At 48.3% G+C, this 20505-nt stretch overlaps 1 protein-coding gene across 2 annotated transcripts in view; it reads left to right on the forward strand.

Annotated features, from left to right (window-relative positions):
• The window catches only part of FGFR2 (fibroblast growth factor receptor 2), a 127343-nt gene extending 119408 nt beyond the window's left edge, over positions 1-7935 (forward strand). Inside the window, exons 13-15 of one of the 2 annotated variants that reach the window (XM_006879892.1) lie at positions 1126-1263; positions 3031-3136; positions 6970-7935. In XM_006879892.1, the coding sequence (XP_006879954.1) occupies positions 1126-1263; positions 3031-3136; positions 6970-7134 (409 nt within the window). In that variant the 3' untranslated portion in view covers positions 7135-7935. The remainder of the gene's footprint in view (positions 1-1125; positions 1264-3030; positions 3137-6969) is intronic. The other variant, XM_006879891.1, reaches the window with a different exon arrangement.
• The last annotated feature ends 12570 nt before the right edge of the window (positions 7936-20505 follow it).

Below are 20505 nucleotides of genomic sequence, written 5' to 3' on the forward strand. Positions count from 1 at the left end.
GGTCTCAGCAGTCGTAGGGAAGGTGGTGTGATGTGCGTGTTCGCAGAGCGTTAAACTGAGGCTGGAGGCTGGTTCTGCCTGTACCCTGCTGCCTCTGGCAGGGGACAGGTTCACTCTGCCCAGATACGGTGCCATCACATCAGTGTTTGACTCATCGTGTCCCCCTGTGACAGGTGAGAACTCCCCCAGGGTCTCCTCAGCTGTAGTCCATGTGGGAGTGGATGGCCACGCCCACATCTTTTCCTGCTGAGCCCCTTGGTGGGTTCGAGTCCCAGCTCCACCGCTGCGCCCTACCGTTCTTGAATAAATCGTGGGTGTTTCTGGTGGTGCTGTGTCAGGGGCATTTAGAACACATTCCCTGGTTTTCTGGGGGGTGACTCTCCTGAACAAGGCCCAAAATGTCCAGGGATGCTCTCTGGAGGAACCTGTTTTAAGGTTTTCTCCAAGAGCTGATTCTAGTTTTGGTGAATGACTTTTTGTCTGTGTGAGGGCCCTAATTCCTCTGTCCTCCTCCCAGCCTGAGCTAACCCCATTTGTGACCTCTCAAACCCTGCTTCTGTCACGTCATTTCCCACTTGCAGTGACCCTGCATTGCATTTCCAGGGTTATAGGGTGTAAGAGGAGGAGATGGACTGTTTCTCCTATAGAGTGGCCGGTAGATCCCCATCCACTGACCCTCTTTTGTTAGCAGCCCAGCGCACATAACAGACTGGGCAACCAGTGTTCTTTCCTGGTGACCTCAGGCCCCAAACCACAGTGCCCTGAGGCACCACTGGCTGCTCAGGGACCTTGTCTCCCCATCCAGGGAGCTCACAACTCTTGCACAGAAATACAGAGGGAGGGGCTTTCCCTTCTTCTGCCTTTGAAAAGGAAGCGTTGAGAACCTCACGTCAGCAGCACTGCATTTGCGAGGAACACTGTTAGGGAAGGTGGTGCTGGGTCTGGCCTTTCTGAGTGCCCACAGACCATCCATGCCCTCCTCACTGAGGGGTCCTCCCAGGACAGGATGGGGTGTTTGTGTGGGAAGCTGAGTCACTGGCCTGGAGTATAAGCAGTGGGCGAGTGTTTACCATCTTAGCCAGGCACTGTGAGGGCTGTTAGTGAAGCTGTTTTCTTTCTTTGCAGCTGGTCCTTCGGGGTGTTGATGTGGGAGATATTCACTCTGGGAGGCTCTCCATACCCAGGGATTCCCGTGGAAGAGCTGTTCAAGCTGCTTAAGGAAGGCCACAGGATGGACAAGCCGGCCAACTGCACCAATGAGCTGTAAGCACCTTCCTTCCGCCCCCCACCTCGGGTCCAGGGCATGGCCAGACCAGAGGTCCATTGTCTGTGTGGCTCACCCAGGTCCCGCTATCAAAACCTGTCTGAGAAGAAGGGCTGATGTTTTCTGGGCTCATTCCCAGAACAGACATAGACAGACAGACATAGATAAATGCAGTGATGATCCTGGCCGTGGCCCATCCAGAAGGAACACGGCTGTCCGGGGCCTGATGCAGCTTTCATTCACGCAGAGAGCCCAGCTGCCTATCTGAGGCTTTTTCAGCCTGGGCCCGGCTGCGATTTCTCTGTGCCATCTCCCTAGGATGACAGGGAAATGTCTAGGGCTGCCCTCAGTGTGTAAGGTTAGAGGAACAGGGACCCCTGGCTTGGTGTTTGCACTTGCCCTTGGCCTGGCAAATGGGAGAACGGAAGTGTCCGCAGTGGCCTCCTGACCACCAACAAGTTTGCGTGAACTCGTTCAACTCAAAAGACTCAAACTCATTGCAGTTGGTTGGAACCAACTTGTAGTTGACCCTCCGATGGGATTTCGAGAGGCTGTAAACACCCTGGGTGGAGATTACTCCCATTTTCTCATGGAGTTGTTGGATACCAACCACCATGGCTCCCTCATGAACTCGTTCACCTCACCATCCCTCCCGGGCATCCAGTCAGAACTGACCCGCAGCAGACCCTGTAGTGGCATTTCAGAGGCTGTAAATCCATGGGAGGAGATTGGCTGTCTTTCTCTCTCAGAGCCCTTGGTGGATTCGAACCAGCTAAGAAGTGCCTCCTTTCAGTTAGCAGTGCAGGCCCGTGGCAACTACGCCACCAGAGCTCTTGGATATTAGCTATCAGCCCCGCTGCCTTCCCGGGGATGCCACCAGCTCTAACCACTGGGCCACACGGGAAGCGAGATGGGGTACAGTGTGACGTGTGTCCAGAGCCATAAAACCTGTTCTGTGAAGGAGGTGTCTCTCCCTCCCTCTCTTCGCCAGGATTAACTAGGCAATGTGATTGTCCCTAAGACTGCAGCCTATTGTGTGTCATTTCATGGGGATTTTCTGTCACTAATCCCATGAGCACTTTTCCGTGCTCAGTGGACGTCAGATGAATGGCCATGTTTTATGACATGTTGTATAAAGGCACCAATTGTGTCTCCTGCTGTCCCTATCACCTTGTCCTCACCTAGAGGGTCTGTCGAAATCCATAGTCAAGATAAGGGCCCCTCACAGGTTAATCAGGATGCCACGTACAGCCTGGGGTCTCTGCCTTAAGCCTGTGGCTTCTGAGCTCTGTTTATTTACTTTGAAACTGAGGAATCTTTGTCAACTGAAATCTTAGCACAGAAACCAAAGTGTTGGGCAGATAAGGCTAAAGCTGCTTTGACTGACAGTAAATGGGGGGCAGGAGGGACCTGGAGGCCTTCCTGCTCACATATGGCTTGTCTGTGACCCCCAAATGGCCTTAAAGCATGCCTTTATCAATCCTATTGTCATATGGCCTTCTATATCCAAGAGGTCAGAAGTCAGCAGGGAAAACATGCCTCCCTTCAAGCTGTTAGGGTGCGCCTGGCGAGTCATGAGATGAGATTTTTGTAAATCTAAGTGCCTTTCAGAAAAAAGCCCTAGGGAATGTGAATATCCCCTCCTGACTTGGCCTCATGGAATGTTCTGGTACGTGTTTGCAGCTGAGCTTGATGTTGCCCAAGCCTTTCTGTGGTCCTGGGCCTGGCCCCATCCTGTATCTCACTCAGGACCCCATGTTTTGCAGGTACATGATGATGAGGGACTGCTGGCACGCTGTCCCCTCCCAGAGGCCGACCTTCAAGCAGTTGGTGGAAGACCTGGACCGGATTCTCACACTCACAACCAACGAGGTGAGAAAGGACCCACACTGCCCATTCCAGAAGCCTGCTGGCCTTGCCTGGCGTGAGACGAAAGCTCAGCCTTGTTCCCTGCTGGGGTCTGTACTGGAGCTGACCACTTTTCTGCAGGGGTCAGACAGAGTTAAACTCCTGTTCTCGTTAAGCCCTGAGGTTGCTAGAACCATTTTTTGTGAGTGTGGACTCTGGAGACTAGGCCAAGGAGGTTTGCCTAAGGTTTCAGCTCACTGTGGCTTTGGGCTGGTGGATCCAGGGTGAGTGAGTGTGTGTGTGTGTGTGTGTGAGAGAGAGAGAGAGAGAGAGAAAGAAAGAAAGTAAGTGAGTGTGGTCCATTACAGATCATCTTGCCTGGGAACCACATGCCATCAGTTGAATTTCCGTAACACAGAACCACGAGATCCTAGTAACGTAGTAGGGCTGTGGTGTAGTGCTAAAACCAGTTTCCTGCAACAAGTGGCTGACATGTTTTCTTAAGTGAAACCATGCACCTTTCATTCTGATGACGTTTTTGGACTCCTTACCAGCTAAAGAAGCCCTCTAGCCATCCTTGCCTGAAGTCACCCAACTCAGTGGCTGTTTATGGCACAAGTGTGGTTCCAATGACAACCGGTGGGCTGAAGGTTGGAGTCCACTCAGAAATGCCTACAGTCAGGTCCTGAATACTCAGCTACAGTGTTCTACACTCAAACACGTGGGTGGTCACAGCTCATTATCCGCGTGACAGTCACATTAGTGCAGCTGGGTTCCGAAGGGCACAGAAGGTAGTCACTCCTATCAGACAGGGAGCTCGGTGGCCTAGTGGTAACGAGCCTCGCTGCCAACCCAAAGGCAGTTCAGATCTTCAAATCCACTAGCCGCTCGATGGGAGAAGCACAGGCCATCCCTGCAGTGTGATTTACTGCCTTTGAAAAACCTACTGGAGCTATGAGGGTCAGACCCAGTGGGGGTCGGACCCAACCAGACAGCATGTAACAGCAACATATCAAAAAAGATGAGAAACTACGAATCAAAGATGATAAACCAGTCAAGTCGAATACAGTCCCAGGAGAGTGAAATCCTTAGCCAGTGAATGAAAGGTAATAGTTAATGACGGGGAGGCAATACGTTTTCAAAGGGGGAAGAGAAATCATCTCCCGCGGGCTCTGGAAGGGAAAAATGACATTTAATGTCTGATTTAGAAAATAATCTTTTTTAAAAAGTGAAAATGAAATGCGGCGATGGGCAGTGTCCACCCACGAACTTGATCTTGAGAGTGTGACCTGGCTGTGTGGGTAGAGGGGAGATTGCTTTTTAAATGAGCACAGCTGACCTTCAGAAGTTGAAAGAAACAGTTGAAGAGAAGGGAGAAGATTTAAAAAAAAAAATAACCCACAACTTTCTTCTCCTGCCAAAATTGTTGTTCCCAGTGCGAGTTCCTTTAACCCTCGACTTGCAATCCACTGATAAACCAGCATTTTCCTATCAGATCTGGAGGTTTACGGCTTCATTTGGAAACTGGGACCCAACACTTTGGTTCACTTTAACGCTGCTGGGTCCATGTTCAGGTTTATTTATGGATTTTTATGTAAAGTGGGCCTGTTCCTACCGAAATTCCTATCTAGTATCCTAAAAGGCAAAGAGCAGAATGCCATGCCATCTTGTCGAGCGGATATAAAAATTGAAGTTTCTTTCCTCCTGAAAATCATTACCACATGCTCGAGGAAAAATGGTTCCTTTTAGGACCGGGTTTTTGTTTTTGTCGTGGTGAGCGGAACGCGCCCCTTTGATGTGGTGGGTGTGTGTGTTTCCAGCCGTGCGGTTGTGCTGATGCAGTTGGAGCTGACATCCCCTTCAGATGGGGACTGTGTCTCTTGCCAGCCCTGGGGATGAATTATAGTGGGGCTTTCTTTCTCCCCCATCTTTTAGAGCGTATGGTCGCCAACATTCCGTGGGCTCTTTTCTGATAACACTGAGGCTCTTTGTGCTGCGATCTGCACTTTTTTGCCCCTTTCTCAGCAAAACCACATGTCACAGAATAACACTTGGTTTCTGCGTGGGCCTGAGCAGAACCACCCTTCGTGCCAGCTCACTTGGACCAGGAGACCCACAAGTTCTCCTGCCCAGGAATCTCGCACGCTTTTTCTGCAAAGGGCCAGAGCATTGGTACTTTAACTTGGCAGGCTGTTTGGTATTTGTCGTACCAACGCCATTTTGCTGAACCAGAAACCAAACCTCTTGCCGATGAGTCTCCGAATCAAGTGACCCTCCATTGGGTTTCATCAAAACCTTCGCAGGAGGAGACCGCCCACCTTTGTCCTACAGAGAAGTTGGTGGGTTCAAGCCAACCTTTTGGTTAATAGTCAGCACTTAACACTAAACTACCAGGGCTTCTTGCAAAGGCAACTCTAGCCAATAAATGAATGAGTGTGTGTGCACATGCATATATGTGGGTATGTGTGTGTTTTCGTGAAACACTTGAACTTCAGTATTTACATAGTAGTGTATGGGTTTCTGTCATTTGATATAACGTCTGTGCCCATAGATGGTATTGTTTTGGTGCCTTGTGACCATTTAAAAAAAGTAGAAACTCTCAGGGAGCTCTGGTGGCCTAGTGACAAGAAGCTGCACTGCAATCCCAGAGGTATGCGGTTTGAATCCACCAGATGCTCTGCTGGAGAACGAGGGGCGATCTCCTCCTGTACCAGTCAGATCTGATTTGACGGTACACACACAAAAGATAATAAAATAAAATAAATTTAAGGGGGAAAAAAAGTAGAAACTCTCTTGGTTCGTGAGTGGCAGGCCGTGGGCTGGATGTGATGAACTGGGCGTGTTGGCCATGGTTAGTTGATCCTCCTCCTAAGGTCAGCCCACTCTCTGTAACTCTCCTAAACTGGGGGACCTAGCCCCCACAGGAATCCCCCAGCCGTGCTTTGGGGAGCAGAACAGCACTTCCTGACTCTCAGATCTTCAAAACTTTACAGCATAACCACCATGTTCTCATTTTTTCATTAATTACCCATGAGGAACCCAATACACACACTTCCTGAGCCTTTTTGAACCCGTTTACATGTACAAATTGGAGAGCTTCTGAGAGTTGTTAAATCACCCCCTGAATGGGGCCATGCTCCCTTGAATTGTCCTAGAAACTCACAGTAAAATGTAATGCCTTCCTTAAGGTGGGTGTGGACATCTGTAACATAATTGTGACTTTGGCTGGGGCTTGAATATGAGCTGTGTTCTCAGAGGAGGCCGTGATGTAGCAAACAAGTCACTCTAAGTTGTACTGGGTTGAGTGGGGAGACCCTGCGTGGTGCACATGGTTACCTCATTTGGCTGCAAACCAAAAGATTAAGGGTTCAAGTCCAGCGAGAGGCACCAAGGGCTTGGGGATTTATATCCTAAAACAGAAACCACTGGAGATCCTGTGAAAACCAGTTCTACTCTGGCTCACGTGATGGCTCCCCGAGTTGGAAGCAACTTGACAATTGGTTTCAGTTGAGTTGACCGCCCAACACCCACAGTCCAACAGGCTTTTATTGTTCTCTGCTGCCAGTAGTGTATTTGTAGTCGGTTCTGAGAGACTGGTGAAGGGCAGCCTTGGGACTTAAAGTGGGAACTTGGGCGGGTCATGGAGAGCTTGGCCATCCTGAGCCATTAGAAAGTGCCAAGGGGAGCCTGACCTGTCCCAGCTCCCAATATCAGCATCTCAAGAGCCTGTGTTTGAAATAAAACTCTTCTCTCCCCTTTTTTCAGGACTACTTGGACCTCACGCAGCCTCTCGAACCGTATTCACCTTGTTATCCTGACCCGAGATGAAATAAAACATCTCTCTCCCCTTCTTTCAGGACTACTTGGACCTCACGCAGCCCCTCGAACAGTATTCACCTAGTTACCCTGGCACACGGAGCTCTTGTTCTTCAGGAGATGACTCTGTGTTCTCTCCGGACCCCATGCCTTACGAATCATGCCTTCCTCAGTACCCACACAAGAGCAGCAGTGTGAGCGCATGAACAGGCCTCCTGTCTCCCGACGGGGCGGCTCCACTACCTGCACTGAGCAGGGAGCCCTTGCTCTGGAGTTTGTGGTCCGCACTTGTATATATGCCTCAGAGGAGTAAATAATTGGAAAGTGATCGGCACACATGTAAAGAAGCTATATGATCGAGGACTTGTATCTTCACCCTAAAGAAAAGAGTGTTTATAGGACTGTGGACTGCCGCAGGCCTGCCTGGGAACCCCGTCAGGTGACCCGTGGGTGCTGGCCGCGGACCACTTGGACTCAAGGCAAACACTTGTTCTGCCTTCCTTGTTAATTTTGTAATAATTGGAGAAAAATATATGTCAGCACACACTTACAGAGCACAAATGCAGTATATAGGTGCTGGATGTATGTAAATATATTCAAATTATGTATAAATATATATTATATATTTACAATGAATTATTTTTTGTATTGATTTTAAATGGATATCCCCAGGCACCTAGAAAATTGGCCTCTCTCTTTTTTTTTAAAATGGCTATTTGCTAAATGCTGTTCTTATACAGAACTTTTTTCATTTTCACCGAACAGAGAGAGGTGGGAAAAGAAAAATACTTTTACTTTCAGGGAAAAATGGTATAACATTAATTTATTAATGAATTGGTAATATACAAAATGATTAATCATTTATAGTTTGTATTATTTTTTTTGTTTTAATTTAAATGGCATTCCTATGCGGGCAGCACAGTTGACTGGTTAAACTATTGCTCACACTTAACTAGATGCCATATCCTTGGAAAGGAGAAATACTGACAGTATCTCATAGTCTGAGGGGCAGGAAGTATGGGCTGCTTTGGGTTGAAGCTTAGTTGTCGGTTAATGAATTGTCCTCATACCACCCAACTACTCGTCCTGAAGGAACCCTTTCGTGAGAAGGCATTTTTGCCCACGTGTGACTCTGTGATGGGCCTATGTAGTTACGTGTACTTCCCAGGACAAAAGGTACCTGTGTCCTCCTCCTGAGAAGATACCCCATCGAGTCTTCCAGGAAGGAGCGTGGTTGAGATCCCAACAGCGTGCTCATCTCTGCGGGCAGCTGGCTGTTCCCCCAAGTTGCTCATTAATCAGATCAGCCCACCTTTTCTTGAGTGAGTAATAGCCTTTTGGATTCTTGTCTTTTGAGAAGCCTTTTGGGAGCTTCACGTTCTACCATTGGAAGTTGAAACCCAAAGTTGTTCTGCTGAGAGTTCAAAGGATCCTTCCTCCTTTCTAAGGGATTGCTTCCATCTCATTCTGGCAAGCACCTCTCGAAAAGAACTGGCTGGACGCTACCAGCGATGTCAGCCCAAGTGTCGCCGTGCTGGACTCTGTGACCGCGCAATGTTGTCCTGCTTCTGAAACACCCACTCCCCTTGCGGTGGCCATGCAAACCGAATGCATATGACACTGATTTTACCTGTTCCAGAATTGGAGAAAGTATTTAATAAAGACCTGTTAATTTTTATACTGACAATAAAATGTTTCTACAGATATTAATGTTAACAAGACAAAAATAAATCTCATGCAGCTTATTTTTTTAATCCTTGTGTCTGGCCCTGTGGTGTCCCGCGTTAGAGGTCTGAGCTCACGGCTGTTGGGTGTGATTGTTGGGACAGCAGAGCCGGGAAGAGGCTGGGTTTGCTGCACATGGCATGGGGCTTGGGGGGTGCGTGTGCCAGAGGTTAATCTGATGGAAAATCCGAAGAGGTTGGGCCAAGTTCTGGTTTGATTTCATGCAGGGGCCCCAGGGGACTCCTTTTCTTTCTGGGGCCCAAGCAGCTCATGAGGGAGCTTTGCAAGCAGGTGGGTACATGGGAGTAGGAGTTTTCAAAGGGAACATGGGAAGAACATACAGAAACTTGGGCCCCTTGGCGCCTTCTAGACTTGCTTCCTCTTGATGATACTGAGAGGAAGCACAGTTTAAAATAATGATCTGTAGTGACACTGCCGGTGGTCTGTAAAGAGAGGAGTGGAGTTTGGCTGCCTGTTAGTTAACACAGGTGACTACAGCACTTTTGTGCACTCTCCTGGCCACCTCGCAGCACCAGAGAAGTGCGGAGCAGACCACTTCTGCATGTCTGCCGAGCTCCTGGGATCTACGAAGCACTGTGGGGTCTTTGTGGGGCTTTGAGACTGGGAGTGAGGATCTCATGGGCCATCAAGAGGATGAACTCCTGTCCCGGAAGTGCCTTTGTCAACTTCCGGTTCTTTACTTTGTGAACTTCTAGTCTTTCTCGGTAGAGCAGGGCTAGAATTCCCCCCAAAATAATAGGATTTGAAAAATAAGGCATACAAAACAGGGCCTCACAGGATGCTGATTCCTGGATCTCGGGGTGTTTTACCCATGGAGTCTCCATGACTGCAGTGGAGGATGGGAGAGATGTGCTAGAATTGCGAGGGTGTCAGAATCAAGGTCCCAGGATGTGTGTAGGCAGGTCTACGTGATGAACAGCGTGGCCTCTGCTTTGAGACTAATGGGCCACTAGCCTTCCAGTAGACAGTGACTATCGGGGAAGAATGGGAATGCTGTACTTCTTGCTCATTTTAGGGAATCCTGAACCAGCTATTTGCCATCTTAGCACCAGAATTCTTTTGAGAGAGATTTGTCATCAAGGGAAGAAAGACAAGATGGTCCATAAGAGGAAAAATACCTTGCTTTTCTTCCTTTTAAAAAGAACTATCCCAAAGTTTCTTTGAGCTCTGGTGGCCTCGTGGTAAGAAGCTGCCCTGCAATCCCAAAGGCATGCAGTTTGAATCCACCAGCTGTTCAAGGGAGAAGGCTGGGCAGGGTCCTGTGTGATTTACTACCTCTGAAAACCTGCTGAAGGGTCAGCTACGCGTCGGTTTTGACCAGACAGCGTACAACAACGTCTCCAATAAGCACGCACAGGCAGGACTTGAGAAGACTTCGGAAGCTTTGGGTTGTCTTGTTCCCTGTTGTTTGTTGGCTGTGGATTTGATTCCGACTGACGGCAACCCCATCCAATGGGAATTCATGATGAGTGACAGTGATCGCCATGGAGTCATGAGATCAATAAAGTCCACGCTTGGGCGACGAGAGTGCTGGTCATGGTTAGTTGGGTTGCGTTAACCCCTAACTTACTTTGGCAGCACGCAAAATGGGTTAAATGCTGCCTGATCAGACCCCATCACTGTTCATCTGTGGATCAGACCATTGTGATCCACAGGGCATTTATTAGCTAACATTTGGAAGTAAATCTCTAGACCTTTCTTAAGTCTATCAGAGTTATAATCTCTGCTGAAATAGATCCAACATCATGACAACACACAGACCTCCATTAACAGATGGGACTTGACTACACATAGATGCCTTGGCTGGGTCTAGAACCCAGAACTCCCAAGGAGAAGGTGGAAATTCTACCACTGAACCATCAATGATCACCAAAGAGGAGAAGGGCGAGTTCAAGAACTCCTTCAGAAAGCCCAGCTTGAGGGCTTCTGGCAGGATAGAAAACCACCCTCGGAAGAGCTCTGGAGTGTCTGTGTTCTGCCCTTGTCCACCATATGCTCCTTCATCCCCCTTACCCTGGGTAATTTGTCCCCACCCAATCTTGTGTGAAGGATATTAATCCCATAGACTTTTGAAAGTAAAATAAACAGTTAATGGAAAAGGATGCACAGGTTAGAACAGCTGTGGTTTATGACCCCAAAAACCATTTTGAGAACAAGAAATTAGTTTTTTTGGTTTGGGCTGTCTAATCAGGATTGGAGACCAGATGGGTCTAGAGGCCTCTGCTGTGGCAAATGAGGATACTAAGGTTCTTGAAAGTTATGTGGCTGGGAAATGGTCTGCATATGCAAGACTGGCTTCAGGAGGAAGGGGGGAGTAGTGGGTGGGACAGTCAGATGGACATTTGTTTTTCAACTGGGTGACATTGAGTGGGCCGGATGCTATATGGACCTTCTGGCCCTTGACTATTCACCCAAGCTTCCCACCCTCACATGCTTGCCACAGACCTTCCCTGTACCAGCTTAGTCCAACTTCTGGAAGATGTTTCTCAAAGCTAATATTTCTCTTCATGAAACAAACAAAAGAAGCCCATTTGAGTGGTTTTAGTGTAGTCAGATTGTACAACCCTGGCCACTATCTAACTCAAGACCATTTTTATCACATTCAAGAAAAATGCTGAACCCGTTAGCAGTGACTCCCATTCTCCCCACCTCCTAACTCCTGACAACTGCTAACCTGACTTCTGCCTCTGTCACCATGTGCATTTTGGCTATTTCATCCAAATGGAATCATGAATTAAGAGGCATTTTGAGGCGAGCTCTGGTGGCCTAGTGGCAGGAAACTGCACTGCAATCCCAGACGTGTGCGGTTCAAATCCACCAGATGCTCTGCTGAAGAAGGAGGAACAATCGCCTCCTGTACCAGTCAGATCCAATTTGACGGTACACACATAAAATAAATTTTAAAAAAAGAGGCATTTTGTGAATTGCTGCCTTCACTCTATCTAGGTCTTCAGTGCTCATCCGTGCTGTAACCTGTATCAGCATCCTTTATTTTAAGAACTGAATAACATTCCTTTGTATCATTATGCCACAATTTTTTTACCCAACTCGTCCACTTCTTGGCTGTTACATATAGTTCTGTTAGGGACGTTCGCATTCCATTTTCTGTGTGGACAATTGTTTTCAATTGTTTTGGACATGAAAGTGGATATCAAGTATCTTCTTCCTAGGAGAGGAAGTATGGATCATATCGACAGCGAAGTATATAACATAACATAACAACATAACATTAGTACACAACTGAAGGTTGACAGTTCAAATCCACTGGTCACTCCTCTGGAGAGAAATAGGTAGTTTCTCCCATAAAGATTTACAGGCTAGGCTCCCAGAAACTGGCAGAAGGTTACTAGGAGTTGAAATTGACTCAAAGGCAGTGAGTTTGGATTTGGTATGGAAACTAACCTTCTGAGGAACTGGAAGACCATTGATCAAAGCTGCTGACCACTTTACATTCCTGTGAGCAGTGAATGAGTCGTTTTGCCCACAGCCTCACCAATATGTGTTCTTGTCCATATGTAATAACTCTTGTTATTGTCCATGCAGATGGCTCACAGACTTGGAACAGTCATTTAATTCCGTTAGTATGTGCTGTCGCATTGACTGCAACTCCTAGCGACCCTGTGCACAATAGCTCTGAACCCTTCCCTATCTTGAGCCAGTCTCACTGTCTGACACACCTACCCCTATTACCCAGTTTCTGTATCAATCCATCTCATCTGTGGTCTTCCTCTCTTGTGCTGTCCCTCTAGCCTTCCAATCACAATGTCCTTCTCCAAGGACTGGTCCCTCCTGGCAACCTGCCCAAAGTATGTGAGGGAGAACATCCAAATCCTTGCCTCCAAGGAGCACCTTGATTTCACCCTCTCTAGGACAGACTTGTTTGTTCTCTTGACAGTCTGTATTATGTTCTATACTGTTCTCCAGCACACAACAAAAAGGCATTGATTCTTCTTTTGTCATCCTTAGTCATGGTCCAGCTCTGATGTGTAGCAAGAAAAACAAAGACCCTGTGTTTAGTTTATGTACATAGTGAATTAAAACTCCTTGCTGTCAAATAGGAACCGACTCCTAGTTGACCCTCCAGTGAGTTCTGAGAGGCAGTAAATTGCACAGAAAATCGCATCTTTCTCCTGTGGATCAACTGGTGGATTTGAATCCCCTGCTTTTGAGTTAACAACTCAACTCCCTCCCCACTGGGCCACCACAGCTCCCTAAAAGCCATCTTAGTGGGTGTGAGGTATCTCCCTGGGAATCTAGCAGCTGAGAAGATAGGACTGTGACCTTGCTTCAAAGATGCACATTAACCTCCTCGGTTTTGGAGAATGAGAGATTTCATGTGCAGGAATCATGCAGATACCAGACACAACTAAAGCAGAAACCCATCAGGGAACGAGAACGCAAAATACTTTCTGATAAAACAAGTGGCGGGGCTGCACCCCGTCGAAGGTGGAAAACATGCATGACATGGGAAAACAAGGCTGTCTGGTCACGTTGCGGCTCTCGTTGAACTTGACCAAGTGCAGCTCTTATAAAACCACCGGGCTGACTGCGACTCGTCTCTGTGATCCTCAAGCACCTGGTCAGTCTGAGCTCTTTGCTCCTGGAGATCGAGAAGAAAGAAGCCACCTCATGTGAGCCTGGAGGAGAAGAAAGGGTCCTGGCAGACTTCCTGAACGCTCTCTGCCCCCACCCCTCACTCTCCTCCAGATGAAGTCTGATGAGCTCGTGCCCTCGGGGCTGCTCCATGCACCGTCCCCTGTGTGTGCAGACTGGAGCCCTCACTCGGCCCGCGTTTTGATGTTATTTATTTTTTTATGTTCTCAGAGATGAAAGCCGAGTTTATCTTCTCTCACATTTCATCCCCAGGAAGCCTTGGCGGAGTACCCCGGGCAGGCATGGCTAATGTTGTCTCTTCAGGGACATCCTGGAAAGTGGCCCTCCTTAGGTCCTTTGCCTCGGAGACTTCTGGAGTTGGAACAGGTTGCTCAGAGGGGGTCTGGGTCCTGCTCTGGAGAATGGTAGGAGATCAAGGACTGGAGAACTGTCAGCATCCATCAGCGGGACACTCCAGCTCCTCCCCATCCTCTCAGGCCCTTCGAAATAGAGAGGGTGGGTTCCTGCCAAGGAGTCCAGGTGATGCAGTGATTAAAGCGCTTGCCTGCCCCAGGAATGTTGTACTGCTAAGTCAAAGGCCACGCCTCTCTGGCAGTTCAGATGCAGAAGTGGCTCCTCTGGAGAAAGATGGCCACCTCTTCCCTTGTGAGCCGCAGCCTCTGAAGCCCAGTGGTGAGCCAGCTGAGTGGGCTCTTGTTCCATGGCGATGACCTTGAGGTTGAGACTATTTATGAGAGCAGGTCACTAGGTCTTTCTCTTGAGAAGTTTCTGGGTAGGTTTGAAGAGTCGACTTCAGTCACTTAACTCGTGATCTTTTGCAACACCAAAGCTTCTTAGGAACGTGGATAGATGTTGGTTGGATTGATGATGAATGATAAGAAGAAAAATATGTATTTTTTATTATTATTTAAAAAATTTATTCATGAAATGGCTAGCCAGTTATGAAGGTATAAATACTACTAGGATTATCTGTTTCTCACTTCATGTTTGAGCAAAAAAACATTCAATAAGTTTTAAGTGAATTAAACATCAGATTTTTTTTTTTAATTTTTTTGTGTGTGTACCGTCAAATCAGATCTGACTGGTACAGAAGGAGATTATCCCTCCTTCTCCATCAGAGTAAATGGTAGATTTGAACTGCTAACCTCTGGGATTGCAGTGCAGCTTCTTGCCACTAGGCCACCAGAGCTCACTGAAAATCAGAATTTTTAAAAGATTATGAATTACAGTGACAGCAGCTTCAACCTGTTTTGCTCCCCATTTTAAACATGCATCCACTCTGTAGGCACTCACTGGCCACCGGCCATGCCCAGTGAGACCTTTATGGGACAACTGAACACACTTGTGGGACTGCCAGCCCCATCTACGGAGTGGGAAGGGTACTTACGCCAGGCAGGCAGAGCGTAGAGGCTGGCTGGATGCCTGCTGAGGAAGCCTCCTTGGCTCCACCCATCATCGGGGAGACGACGAGCCAATAAAAATGGGAGCAAGAGAAAGCATCACTCAGTGTCAAGAAACTGGGCCAAGGTTCTCCAAGTACGACCTTCATGCACTGCTCAGGACTCCAGCGCGTCCTACAGTAGCAAAGAGAGAGGAGACTTGGATGAGTTTGTACAGTTTCAGGGCTGCTCTACGAGATGGATGAACGTGGTGACTTCAGCAATGGGCTTGCGTGTGTCAGAGATGATGAGGCTGGCACAGGACAGGGCAGGGTTCAGGTCAACTCTTCATAGGGACACTATGAGCCGTACTTAACGGCACCTAACAACAATCTACTGTTGAGAGCAATCAACCACATAAAGTCAAAAGAGCGTCATTTGTCCAAAGAGAAAGTCCTGAAGGCAGAAGAAAGGGGTGGGCTAGATGGACAGAAGGGGCATTGGGAATCAGAATTATAATAAGGAAGTGGGACAGTGCAATACTTCGGGCATTTTAATGAATGTTAAAAACCAAAATGCGTATGAAAGATTGAATGAAAAACCCATACACTTTGTAAACTTTAACACAAATCACAATCCAAACATAAAAATGAGTATATTTTGACAATATAATATATAGGGAGCTCTGGTGGCTTAGTGGTAAGCCACTGCACTGCAATCCCAAAGACACACAGTTCAAATCCACCAGGTTCTCCACAAGAGAAGGATGGACAACTTCCTTTTGTGCGATCTACTATCTCTGAAAATCCACTGGAGGGTCAGCTATGGGTCCGTTCTGACTCAACGGTACACAACAACAACATAGATAAATGATAATTTAGAAATAAAAATAAGGCTTCATTTATAATATATAAATGGATGTGAATATATATATTTCCAAACCTGGTACCTGGCTTGGGTTCCTGGTCGATGAACCCCATGTGCCAACAGTGGACTCTTGTATGTTCAGAGGCTAAATAAATTCCAGCAGACTTCTTGGACTGAGGCAGACTAGGAAGAAGAGCCTGGTCATCTATTTCTGAAAACTAGAGGTCACAGCAGCAGGGTTCTCGCCCAGTCGTGGAGGTGACTGATGCGGCGGGGCAGTCCATTTCTGTTGTGTGAGAGACACCACAGTCAGGCTGACTCAAAGGCTCTTAACAATGACCGCAGCTCCGATTACTGAAGCCGTGTAAAGGCCGGGCCCTGCGCCCCATCATGCAGCGCAAACTTCTCCAGGTAAGCAGATCTGGATAGAAACCCACACGCGGGACCAGGCCGCGACTGGGGAGTGGAGTGGAGGCTGTTTCATTGTCTCTTTCGTCACTAAAGGAACTTTCAAGCCAATCAAGTGCTAAGCCCTGATTTTTCTGACTTGGAGGCAGGTGAGTCTAGTCAAGTGCAGGAGACGTGAGTTGAATGGGGCTCTGGAGAGGGAAACCCTGGCACGCTGGCAGGTTAGGGTGAAAACCTAGACCCAGTTCACAGCCCCGGGCGGGTGTGCAGGAGGAGGCGAGGATGTAAGCGGTGCCCTTGAAAGTGACACATTGTTGGCCTGACCTGATTTACATGGCACCTGTGGACCCGGGATAACCTGAGACGGGCTCCCTGCAGACGTGTGTGTGTGTGTGTGTGTGTGTTGAGGCGGCGTGCACAACTCTTCAACAATGAGGCCTTCACAGTCCCTCGCTGGCCCACTGGGAAGGGCCTCCTGCGTATTTAAGATCTCCAGCACGCTGGGGTGTCTTAGGTGAGAGTCCACGTTACTCCTCATCTCCAGAAGAACACACTGCTCTGGGGACAGGGGCTGAGATGCCTGTAAAATGCATAGGGTGCATTCAGGGTCCGCAGTCATTGCGGAAGGAGACCTGCGCCTGTGTTGCTTCTAGAAAGACCGAGTGAGTTTAGGGTCTGAGCGTCTGCTGCTTGGTCAAGAGACTTTGGCTGTGTAAGTGCAGTGGCTAAATTCTTGGCTGTTAACAGAAATGTTGGTGTCTTGAACCCACCAGCAGTGCTGTGGGGTGGGGATTTGGCAGTCTGCTTCCATAAAGATTTCAGCCTTTTACTTTTCAAGGAGAAGAGTGAATTGGGGGGAGTGGTGGGCAGGGAGAAAAGTGCAACAATGAACGATTGGAAACCCTAAGTCTCTGTAAACATTCATTAAAATTAATTTTTTAAAAAATCAGCCTTGGAGACCCAATGGGGAAGTTCTGCTCTGTCTGGAAAGTTGCTATGAAGCCGATTCAACTCGATGGCAGTGAGTGGGCAGGTTGATTGGTCACGAAGCACCAAAAGCTCTGGCCGGCTGTTACCATGCTGCCCAATTGTCCTGTGCATTTTCATTACCGGAACTTTGGTCTGGCTCCGGTACAGTGTTGCCTCTCACTTAGTCAGAAAAAAACCCAAATGTCGCAAGAGCATCCTCTCCTCGTCCCTGGAAGGAGTTGTGTCTCATGGGCCTGAATGCCCAGAGCTGGCCCATCAGCTGGCCCATTCAGTCTGACGAAGTAAATGTGTGTCTCCATCCTTTCTGCATTTTTACCCTAGGTACAGGGAGCTCTGGTGACACAGTGGTAAGGCGTCATGCTGCCACCACAAAGACATGAGGTTCGAAGCCAGCAGTTGCTCTGTGAGAGAAAGGTGGGCAATCTCCTCCTCTGTGATTTACTGCATCTGAAAACTGGCTGGAGGCCAGCCGTGGGTTGGTTCTGATTCAGTAGCACACAACAACAACAACCACCCTAGACACACTAAATCCAACCCAACTCAACTCATTGTCCTTGAGCTGGAACCAACCCATGGCTGACCCTCCCCTGGGGGCGTCCAGGGCTGTAAACTGCACGGGGCGGGGGAGGGGAGCTTGCCCATCTTTCTTCCACAGATCAGCTGGTGGATTCTACTTGCCTTTGGGTTAGCAGGGCAACTCCCGTGACTCCCCACCAGTGTTCTCCTATTCAGGCTAAATTAGAAGGTATATTTTATCAAGTCAAGACTAGCAAGAGTCCCGAGGTGATTCTTATAGAGCCCCAGGTGATATAAATTCTTACACTGGTAAGATTCACCTGCAGGTCTTGCCTCACCTTGTTGGCAGAGAGAACAGGCTGAGGAAGTTGAATGAGGGTGACTCAGCCCAGAGAAGACTTGAGGCCATTTCTTGGTGAGCAACAGAAGTGGCAATCAACCCCACGTGGGAAGGTGACATTGAGGGAAGCTGCCTCTGTGAAGGTAAGATTCATGGATAAAAGGGTCCCAAGTTGACCGGGCTGTTCTGGGCCCGCCTGAGGGTGCAGAGTTTGGAGGAGCATGTCAGGGACGCAGAGGGTGAAGTTCTGTGATGCAGCCTGGTGGTGGCTGGCTGCCATGAGCTCTGCTCTCTCCCCATCTTTCCTCTTCCCTCTTCTGTGTCTGCTTTCAGCCTTCCGCTTTCTCATGTTCTCTGGTCTCCTGCCTGTTCAGCTTCCTAGCTCAGCCCACTGAGGACGCCAGCCTGGGTTCCAGCTTGGATACAGCTGGGGGCTGTCGTTCTAAACCTTCCCTCCACCTCTGCCTCTATAACCCAGTGGGGCGTCTTTTGAGTAGCCACAGGCTTTGAAGCCGGGACATCTCTTAGTGGTCCTCACTGTATGGACCGCTCAGCCCCCCCCGAATGATCTTCAGGGGATGTCCAGACATGCGGCAGCATAGCCAGGCCAGTGGAGGCCCGCTGCCTAGCTCAGTCCTGAGCAGCCGGATGGCCTTGGGGAAACCATTTGTTCCTTCTGAGCTTGTGATCTTCCATCTAGGAAACAGCACTGTTGCAGTACCAAACTGCTTTCCAGCATGGCTGGGCGCTCTCAGGAAACCTTAGGAAAGCCTGGGTCAAGCTCTGAGGGGTCTAATGAGCAACTGAGTTTGCTTGCAAACAAGAAAGTGCCCACTCCGAGCCCTTGAGATGCCTCTTCCCAGGTGCATGTCTGGTCACAGGGCTGCCCAGTCTTAAGACTGGTACCGTGAGCAGCGGCTCTCCACCATGATACAGTACCGGGGTGGGGCGGGGGGCTCTTGAGCTGGCTTGAGCTGCTGATAGCATTGGTGGTGCAGTGGTAGAATTCTTGTTTTCTATGTGGCGATCTGTGCGAATGCCCAGCCACCTCCTATCTGTCAGCAGAGGTTGATGTGTTGTTATGGTGTTAAGCAATTTCAATGGAGCTTCTAGACACAGACTAGTAAGAAAGGCCTGATGACCAGCTTTGAACATCACCCCATGAAGCCATGCGGGTCACAACAGTGCTGTCTGTAACTAGTTGTAGGGGTGTCACAGAACTAGGTAGCATGTATTCCATGGAGCCACAATGAATTGAAAGCCAACACCGTGGAAACTAACAGTAACTTAACCGCCCACACAGTGTGGTAGAAATGGAATCCAGTTCCCGCAGGGCATGGGGCAAGTTTGTTTCTCTGGAGACAGACGGGTTTACTGACTTCTCTTGTAGAGAAGGCCTCATGGTGGGGGAGGGAGGCAGCTGTCACACCTGATACACAGGTGTAAGTAGACAGGGGCAATGTTCCTCCACCCTCCACACCTGCAGGTCTGAAAGAAACACCCACCAAGGAGCAAGGAGAAACCTGTTTCCATTTCAGAAAAGGAATCATATCAAATCGAGCTGTGTTGGGTGGTGTGTTACTTGGTTTCCTCAATTTTCCATAGGTCACTTAAAAGTAAGATCATGGCCTTGAATTAGGTTGTATGGTGAAGGCAGGCTGACGACAAAGCTTTGATAAACATCATTACTGACAAGGCACTCAGGGCAGGGGCAGAGTGAGCAGAATTTTCAATGGAGAGATGAATTCTTTCTGCAGTATTTGGAGTTTTGTTGCCTAGTGATGGAATAAAAATCAGCTGTCAAGGATCTCTCCAGAGTACCAAAGAGCCACGGTGTTGGTTTAAAGCCATGGTCTTTTCAATGGCTTCCTGAACAATTAATAAGGATGACAGAAGAAGTGATGCCTTTGAATTTTAGTGTTGGAATAATGACTATCTCATGGACTGTCAAAAAGTCTGTCCTAAAGGAAATGCCACCTTGGGGAGCTAAGAAGGTGAAACTTCATCTCACACACCAAATGCATGTCAAGAGGGGCCAGCTCTTGGAAATGGGGAGGGGGTCAAAGGAAAGAGAGTAAGACCCTCCATGAGATGGATTAACGGTGACTGTACCAATGACCTTGAGCATGTGGGAAGTCATGATTATGGAGCAGTATAGGGCAAGGTTCACGTCTGTTGTCCACAGGTTACTATGGACTGTAGTTTACTCGACAGCACATAATAACAACACCAGCTACACTTGTCCATAGCCTTCTCTTGCCGTGTGAGTTGACTGGCATTCTTAGCCGTCCTTGCCTCCATTTCTCATCTTCAGAATGCAGATACGGAGATAGAACGGTCATCATCTCAGACAAGTCTATGTGACTTCAGTTTATCAATTATCTTTTCAATGAGTGTGAGTTCTCTTTTCAGAGGGCTTTACCTTCCTGAATTCCTGAACTTAACACTAGCTCAAGTTGGCCTCTGCCTTCCTCAAAATGCCTTGGTTGCTTTCTTTTGGCCAAGAGCATAGAATCACTATTGGCTGTAGGTGGACAAGCCCTTATCAGTACCTTCATCAGCCCTTATCAATTGACTTCAAGTTAAGTCTAAATTATGGTGGCCCTGTGAGTTTCGGAGTCCAGCCGGGTTCCATGGAGTCACACAGTAGCTGATTTTGGCGAGCAGATAATCAGGCCTTTCTTTCCAGGTACCTCGGACTAATCTTGAATTTCCTC

The sequence above is a fragment of the Elephantulus edwardii genome, unplaced genomic scaffold (assembly GCF_000299155.1).
Source record: "Elephantulus edwardii isolate Elephantulus edwardi_28Jun2011 unplaced genomic scaffold, EleEdw1.0 scaffold00006, whole genome shotgun sequence".
Classification (NCBI taxonomy): domain Eukaryota; kingdom Metazoa; phylum Chordata; class Mammalia; order Macroscelidea; family Macroscelididae; genus Elephantulus; species Elephantulus edwardii.